At 30.7% G+C, this 9,431-nt stretch overlaps 1 protein-coding gene across 1 annotated transcript in view; it reads left to right on the forward strand.

Moving 5' to 3' along the window:
- The window catches only part of LOC106469444 (SRSF protein kinase 3-like), a 70,747-nt gene that overhangs the window by 15,131 nt on the left and 46,185 nt on the right, over window positions 1-9,431 (forward strand). The window contains exons 2-3 of the mRNA XM_022397962.1: window positions 2,444-2,556; window positions 7,400-7,508. Of these exons, the coding sequence (XP_022253670.1) occupies window positions 2,444-2,556; window positions 7,400-7,508 (222 nt within the window). The remainder of the gene's footprint in view (window positions 1-2,443; window positions 2,557-7,399; window positions 7,509-9,431) is intronic.

Consider the following 9,431-nt stretch of genomic DNA (forward strand, 5'->3'; position numbering starts at 1 on the left):
TTACTCCTTTTTTTGTCATTTTTAATCGTTAAATTTGAAACATATCATTTTTGTGGAAATTTCAATTGTTTTATTTATTGCTCAGCTATAAAAATACTGCCTAGTTATAAAAATATTACCCAGTTATGATTGGTGAAGATTGATGCAGTAGTTTCTGAGATCCGAGTTTTGGACCTATACATGGCAAGCCCCATTATAATAAGATTATACTATGATTCTCAGTGTGTATCTGATGAAATTTAGTTCCTGAGTGACTCAACATGTTTCTACAATAAAATGTATAGTTTTAAAGTACAAAGAAAAACTTTTCAGTTTGAGAGAGATATAAAACTCTTATAGGTACATTGCTTTTAATGGTTAAATTTTGTCACAGTTTTATTAAATAATTTTAAGCATTCTCTTTTTATTAAACTGAATCCTACTATGATTCTCAGTGTTTATCTGATGAAATTTAATTCATGTTAGACAGATATTGTTGAAGATATAATCATTATATTGTGGGGGATAAGTTGACTCTTTGATTAGAAAAGAGGCTGGATGGAAAAAAGGGGTTGTTATAAAAGGATTTCAGTGAGACTGGATTAATGTCACAATTAGAGTGCTTCTGAGCTCAGTGTTAAGGCCTTTGCTCTTTTTGATTTACATCAATAGCATAGATGAAGGAATGGTTAATAAATTAAATTTGTTGATCATATTAAAGTTTTGGGAGTTGCTAACATGGGAAGGATTTATATTATTTGGTGAGTTGGGCAAATAATTGGTAGATGCCTTTTAATTATAATACATACAAGGTAATGCAATTGGGTTATCATATTTTGTATCATAAGTCTAGTTTTTGATGGGAATAACCATAACAGTGTTATATGGAAGAAAATGATCTTGGTGTTATGATTGATCAGTCTTAAGCCATCTGAGCAGTGTGCTTTTGCTATTGGTAGGACAAATATAATTTTAGGTTATAATTTCATTGTATAGGTCACACTTGGAGTGTTTTGTTCAGCTACAGACTCATTACCATAGGAAGGATATTGAATTATTGCAAAGGGTTCACAGGAAGGCTACTAGGATGATACTTGTGATAGAAAGGTTGTCCTAAGAGGATAGGTTAAGATATATGAAATTGTTTTCTCTTGAAAAAGAAGAGTTAAAGAGGATCTGATTGAAATGTTTAAGGGAATTGATAGGTGTTGATGCATGATCTTTTTCATACTTAATGTTGAGAATAATAGGACTAGGGGGCACAAATATAAATTTTGGCATTGTAGAAGTCATTTTCAATTAAGTCAGTTTTATTTTTCCAACAGGTGGTTTAAAGGAAGGAAGCCTTGATAAATATTTAAAAGATAAGGGCTGTATATGACTTGTTAATTTTTTTTAAGGGGTGAGGTAACCTAGATAGACCAGTATGGGTTTTTTCTTTGTAATTATCATTTAGTTTTGTGATGACATATGCCTTTGGTTTGTACTTTACATGGAGAAATACTTTTATGAACTTGGTTAAAAAAAAATATATTCATTAGACTGAATTAATTTTTCAGTGTTATATACAGAAATCTACCATAATCATTGTCATTTCTTTTTCATGTGTTTGTGGTTTATACTTGCATGACTTTCAAAGCTAAGATAGAGGTGGATCAAAGACAAGCTAAGAAAGATAAAACAATTGTGTGTATTAACTTGCTGAAATGAATATTTTTGTAGATGGTACTGCTTGAAACTAGGAGAAAATTTAACAGACATTTTCACCAAAACTTGGATGAAAACATGAAGTATTTAGATTTTTTAGATTTATATTTACTGAGTGTATTATGAAAATATTATAGCTGTGTTGAAGTTTTGCATTATGTATACATCGTGGATACTGTGGGATTATTACCAACTATATTTAGGTTTTTGAGTGTATTTAAAAATAACCAAAAAACTTCATATTAGAAACTAACTTTTTTTTTCCTAGTTACTAATTTGTTCACAAAACTAAGTATGCTTTAATCATAACCATAATCATAGCTGTTTGTAAAGTTGTTCCACATTAGAATATCTTTATAAGATATGATAGCAGAAAATGTTTATAATAGTTTATGATTATAATTGTGACTTTGATGACTACTATATAAAAGCTGGTAAGTTGTGTGTTTCATTTTTTGTTACATTTGTTGAAATTAAGAAAGAAATTTAATGTTCAGTACTTTGTCTTATTATCAGTAATAAAAAAGAAAAAATAATTTGTAACATGTGGTTGTAGAGAACAGAAGGCTAGGTAGAACCATTAATTTGAACTTACAAAAAATATCTGGAAAAAAAATTAAATTAAAAGAAACAGAGCTACAGAAGAAAAGAATAAAGAATCAGTTTACTTTAGAAAATCTGAATAAATACAGTATATGAATTTAGAATGTTTATAACAACTGATTTTAAATTTATAGGTGTTTGATTTTTTCCTTAGACTTGAACCACAGTTCTCTACATCAGAACCATTATATGAAGAAGAAGAAGAGGAGGAAGAAATTATGGGGTCAGATGATGATGAACAGGAAGATGCCAGAGACTACTGCAGAGGTATTTTTGATATTCTCTAGTTCAAAAGAACTGGTGTTATAAATTGTTATTGAGCTAACACTATGGGACTGCTATCCCAATTGTTTATAAATGAGCAACATCTAGACAGGTTTTGGTATGCTGAAGTAACTAACTGTACAGTTTATAGAAAGGGACAGACAAAACTCATGACTTTACAAGTTGCAGGAATCATGCAGCTGTATTTTTTTATCACCATTCAACCAAGGATAAATCAAACCTGTTAATGGTCATAAGTAGGTAGAATATATGTTGTGGTATGCAAAAGCCAAAATAACAAGAAGCATGAGACAGAAAAAAAAAGAACTTTAAATGAAAAAAAAGAAATGAAATGTAAGAATATAAATCTTCATTGAACCCCACAAAGAAACATTCAGACGTATTACTAATTTAAAGGAAATTTTAACAAATGGAGCCAGAGATGAAGAATATCCCCCCTTAAAGGTAACAAACTATAGCTAGAGACACCTTTCAAGATAGAAGAAAAAACATCTCTCTTTTTCTCTTTTTTTTTGGGAAAAACGGTAAGAATACTATAAAGAACAATGTTTGCTCAGGATATACTTAGTGACTTGCAGTAAGTAACTTGTTATTAACTTAAAAAATACTTCAAACATAACTAAATAATGATGGTAACATGTAAACTGGATGTCATTCAAATGATGGAACTTAGTTATAACAGTTGACAATAGTTGATACTCAAAAATAAATGTGCTCATCAGCTACCAAGGTGGGGATCCAAAACTCGAGTGCTTTTGATTAGTTGACTATTCTTCTTCAGGAAAACAAAGAAGAAGAATAGTCAACTATTCAAAAGTGCTCGAGTTTTGGGTCTTATTTTAAGTTTATTACACTTTATATGTGATCCTTTGTGCTAACTTTTTTATCAAGGTGGGGATTCATATATTCATAACTATCTGAAAAAACATAAAATACCCTGTAAATAATAAAGGTCATGTAATACAGATTGATATGTAGCTTAAATATGTGTACGTAAAGCATGGTGGTTCATGTTTAAGTAGTTTCTTGTCAGTAATTGTAGCACTTACAATTGAAAACAATACCTTTTATTAAATATATTTATAAATGCAAACAATATATAAAAATAAAGACTTTTTCTATGCTAATAGTATCTATCCCAAGTGCCTCTAAATCTTACTTCTCCATACCTATCCTATGTATATTGTAGGCTAGCTACAGTTTAATTCACAGTAGATGCAATATTTCTTAAGCTCATTTAGCTGCATTAATTATTGTAGAGCTAAACTTTTAGTATTAATATTATCTATAATACTTTGCATGGGATGTTTATATTTAACAAGATTCAACTAATAAGTATTACAAATATTTTTAGGCCATTATCATCACAAAACCTTTAGCTACCAAATACTTGGGTCTGAATTTACAAATTTTTAATTACTTCCTTCTAACCTGATTGAGTGATATATCTAAAATAATATCATTGTTATTGCTCTTTAGCTTGTTACAATCTATTCTTAAAAAGATAACTAAGTTTCTTAAAGTTTATTGTTCTTTTTATTCACTGTGTAACTTGTTATGAAAGGATACCGAGCAAGTTAAACAAATAAAGAACTAACGTAAAATTTAAAGGGAAGCGTAAAAGTTGTAATTTGCTAATTCATAACCGGCCCGAGAGATGCAATTACCAGACCATTTAGAATTCTTAATTACTGCTTTCTCACTAACAGTACTAAACTTTTTTCTATAACAATACTTTAAAAACATTATCTTCTAATAGTTTCTTTCCATAGTTACAAGATACAGATGACATATTACAACTTGTGACAGATTACATCCTGAACTAACTTGGTTGTTTTTTTTACCTTGGTTATTCGATAAGTAGGATATATTTTACCAGAGAATGCTTTCATCATTGGTCTTGTTTAAGATAATTTGAAAGGACAACTACATCAAACTTTCTTAAGTCGTGTTCAGTTAATAAACTTCATAGCAGTAATCAGAAGTGGTAATAAATCCTTTAATATTAGAACTTATGTAAGTAGAATAGCTTTGATTTGATTTAGTAATAACAGTTCAGAATATAAGTCTTTAAATATAAATAAAGAAGAGATACATACACTGAAAAATTTCAGTAAAAATTAGATTATTTCAATAGAGCTGATGTTATCATGAGCAGTATAACTAAACTTGTTGACTTGAATCAAAATCCCACTAAAAACTAGATAAACTAAATTATAATGATATTTATTAAGACTTTAAAAAAGGATGATTTATCAACACAGAGTATATACACATCAGAATATCAGAAACTCACCCAGGAATTTCTTCTATACTTACTAAAATTAAGTGCAGAATTAAAATAGTAGTTTTTATAATCGTGCATTAGCAGGCTTTTTAGTTTATTGTTTGTCAAAATTAATAATGATGGATATATTTTGAGAGATAGTTGTGAATTTTCAAGTGAAATACAGAACTTAGCACAAGAAACTTTACTATCAAATTATTTGTGATGTATTGTCTTTGTGTACCAATACCCCCTTTTATAGAAGCTATATAACTAAATGCTGATTTCGTTTGTAAGGACAGGGAAAACTATTTGTGGACCCTTAAGCATGTGTTTTTAATTCCCTGGAGATTACTATCAAGTAATCCCATTTTTTTTGTTTAGCATTGTGGTGTACTTGATGCACCTGCCATTTCTATTGCTAGGAGCTATAAAGATGTACTTTAATAAGGGACTCTCCTTTTTTTATGAAGATATGAATGGAACACTATTATGTTTATGATATTCAAAAAACTGAGTAACACATTTGGAATATTTAAAGATGTTAACCGTACAGTCTACATACTTTTGGTGATATAATAGTTAGAAAACCACTAGAAATTCTTTTAGCCTCTACTTTTCTTTAAAACAAATAAAACTATTAATAAAGAGATGAATTAATCTTAAATATATATAGCTATATCATGTATTTGATTAAAGGGAATGTTATTAACTCTTTTGCAACCAGATTTTTCATTCCCATGAACCAGGGAAACTGTGAAATTTGAAAAATACCAAAATTTTTATAGTTGCTTGATTTGTTGTATATTTTTATTGAAGAAATGCTTTAGAATCCAAATATCATTGGATTCAGTGTATACTCCATAGACTTAGATCACAACTTAAAGTGAGCTCAACATGTAACTATTACTTCATTAGCATCGTTAATCAATATTAGTGCAAATACTAAGTTTATATGGGATGCTTATCATCTGTGTTAGACAATTTTCCACTCTTTCCAGTGATTATTTTGTTTTTGTTAAAATATGCAAAACATTAATTTTTTACATATATTGATACAGGAGTACTTTCAAATAACAGTTTGATTACCTTGGAAACCTAAATTAATGTTGAATAAATGATAATTGTTTTATATTTCTTTTTGTTTTTTTCTGTCTGAGTTAATAAGTCAAGAGGGTCATGGTAAAAGTTAAAAAAAGGAAACATTTCAATGAGCACCCGTTTCTTTAGCAGAAGCAAATGCTGAATAAGAAGTCACACTTCAGAAGTACTTGGGCAGTTTTTTGCCACTTTACTTAGAATAACATGCCATGTTTTTATGCCAGCAGATTTTAACTGTTACTTTTATGCAAATGAGTATTACCAAACATTCATTCAGATTGTATTAATATTACTGATTGTTAATATAAGAAATTGTCTAAGTCTAATTGTCCAGCTTATAAACCCAGGTCTGCTACTCGCTCAGCAGTAAAATAACCATGAGTGTAAACATTTTTGAGGAGAAAGGGATCATTTGTGGTTGTTTTTTCAAATTCGTGATTTCATTGAAAAAAAAGGGTTTTTTTTAATTACTTCCTCAAAATTGAGAACAGAGGCTATATTTGCATTAAAGAAACTTTAATAGAGCTTATTTTTTGAAGATTTCTTGTTGATGAAATTTAATTTATGCAGCATGAGAATTCTATCAACAACATCTAACTTCCTAACACTATATGCAGTTGCAGTGTAGCTTGCAATGAATGGGGCTGTTAGGGTTCCAACAACCACTTTACAAACCAGCTGAAAATGACACCAAATGATAAATTTCTGATGGAAATGGGCTCCATTAAATTTGCATATTTTGACTGCTCTCTTGAGGTACATGAGATGGTGGTAATAATAGTGACTACTAGTGAAACAGGGGAGCATTTTTAGAGTATGTTAACAAGGACTGGATGTAGAGTAGTTATCAATCCGATTTGGGGTATAAATTATAAGGTTGTTAAAATAGCAAAGTTTTAGTGTACTCATCACTCAAGAACTTATTGAATCTGCTGTTTTAATACTTCTGAACAAGAACATTATATATCAATAATGTTTTGGGCTTCAGTTTAGTATATAATTTTGAAATATTGAACCCATTGCAAAAATGTAACCAGAATTCCTCATTGCTACAAAAAGTTTTCCTCCCAAATCTTACCATAAAAAGGGGGGATGGGGGTGGGTATATTTGGTTGAAATCTCTATGATATGAGTAGGTTTTTAAAATCTGGGAATATACTTTTCTTGTAAGTGATACACCTGGGATTTTAAAACATAAAGGGAATAGCAAAACTTATGTTGACATGTTTTATACATATTATAAATACAAAAGAGATTACCTAGATATTGTTAACAATTCTGGAATTTATTAGTATAATAAGCTACAAAATTTGTTTGGTTATTTCTGTTTAAATGATCTTTTTTTTTTATTTGGATAAGATTACTGAAGAAAAGCCAAATCATGAGGTTTATTTCAACATCTTTTTTTTTTATCCATATTTTCATATATTAATGACATCACTTTTTTTAAATATTCAGGAGGTTATCATCCTGTGAAGATTAGTGACTTGTTCCAAGGGAGGTATCACGTGATCAGGAAGCTTGGCTGGGGACATTTCTCCACAGTGTGGTTATGCTGGGACCTCAAGTAATTACAGACTTTTGTTCTGCTTTACTTGGCAACCTGAACAAAGTAGTATCCTGTTTAATCTGTCTTGAAGTAGGTTTAGATGGAGGGTTGTAATTCATGTAAAAGAATTTAATGAACTTCATACACTAATTTTGAGGCTATATTTCATTGTATCATTGAATCTTTCCAATGAATGGTATCTTGGAGTTTTGTTTATTTGCTTGTTCCTTTTATATTTTCAGGTCTCTCGGTGAACATTTAAAACATATTAAACCAGTTTTTCAGAAGCTTGACATTTAACCTGTATAATTGCTCAGAGTCTGCAGTAGCCCATAACAGCCTGTTTTTGATGCTTCAGACTGTAAAAATTGTATATTTGCAAAAATAGAATTCATTTACTATTTGTTTAAAATGTAAAATTAAGCTCTCAGGTGTAGCAGTCATATATGTGCCCTGAAGCAGACACTTATTGTGGCTAGTGACACGTGGTGTGGAATTAACAACTTAGAATATACCACAAGTAATTATATACAACTCTACAATTCATTTGTAAGTCTGTCTTCAATGTAGTTATCTTAGGAATTGAAAAGTGTGCTCCTTGTACATTACAAGTTAGGTAAAGGTAAGTACAGTAGAAGAATCCATAAGTGGCTGCTTCAGAGACATCATGTATGGGAGCTAAAGAATGCATTCTGAAACTAATATTCTCAGTTACAAGGGGAGAGAGATTATATTCACTTGTTAGATAGAAGGTAGTAAACAACTGTTTCAAAGGTATACCTGTATTTGGTTCTATAGGGCTTAATTAACTGATTATAATATAGCACCTCTACAATAGAGAGTTTGCTAAAAATATTCTGAATTTCAGTCTATACTTTGTAAAATTGAGTCTTTAGTTTAAAGGCTAGCACAACAGACAAGCTGGGAGAACTATGTTTTATCAGTGTAAGTTCCATTAGGAAATAAATATTGCCGATAAGTTTGACGATTATCAGCCAAGTGTAGGTTTAGTTTTAGGGAATGAATGATCATCTGATTTATATGTATATTATAATCTAGGAAGACAATACCTAGGTAGCATGTGAAGCTTATAAAAAATTTGAAGTTTGTAAATTTTGGCAAAAAAAAGAAACAAAGGTCAGCCTTTTTCCTGGATTTACTACATGCCACTGAATTAAATCAGTTTTGGGGAATTCCATCTATAAGATGAACTATATTTTATGTGATGGTGTTTGAGAAGTAAAGGACAGTTAACCCTTTGACTACACTATCTTTTAAACCCTTTTTTGTTAATTCTATCCCTTTCTTCCCAGCCAAGCTTTCCAGCCTTTGTCTTCCCCTATATCCTTTACTACTGCTGCCATACACCTCCTTTCTGAGGTGTTTCATTTATTTCTTGGGGATTTTTATAGGATACCTTCATCCTCCTCACCTCCATGTTGGGGCATTTGCCATCTTCGGCTGTTTCCATACAAACGTGGCTTCTTTGCTTTTGGGATCTTCTGGGGTGAGACACTGTCTTGTACCAAGTTTGTTTTCCTTCCACTTCTATTTGGGACTTGCAGTTGGTTCTTTTCCTCTACTGGTCCATTTTTTTTGGGGAGTGTCACTCCTGTAACTTTAGCATCATGTGGGTTATCTGGATTGCTGCATTCGATTTTTTCTTTCTTTTTTTTGGTTGCTCGTTTGTCTCTTTGGTCATTGTATTCTTTATTCATGTTCCAATGTCTGGCACCTTCCCATCATTTACATGTCCTACATCTAAGAGTTCTTAGACTAGAGTTTTTTGATTGATTTGTCTCACATCAGTCGCTTCTTTGTTCTTTCCCTTTTTCCTATGTTGTCTTTTATCACACTGTGGTGGGCCTTTTCTCCAGGACTGAGGATGCCCATGGTCAATGTTTTGTATTCTTATGCCCACGTTCTTATTTTTCATCCCTC

This window comes from Limulus polyphemus, unplaced genomic scaffold, assembly GCF_000517525.1.
Source record: "Limulus polyphemus unplaced genomic scaffold, Limulus_polyphemus-2.1.2 Scaffold3490, whole genome shotgun sequence".
In the NCBI taxonomy this organism is placed as follows: Eukaryota; Metazoa; Arthropoda; class Merostomata; order Xiphosura; family Limulidae; genus Limulus; species Limulus polyphemus.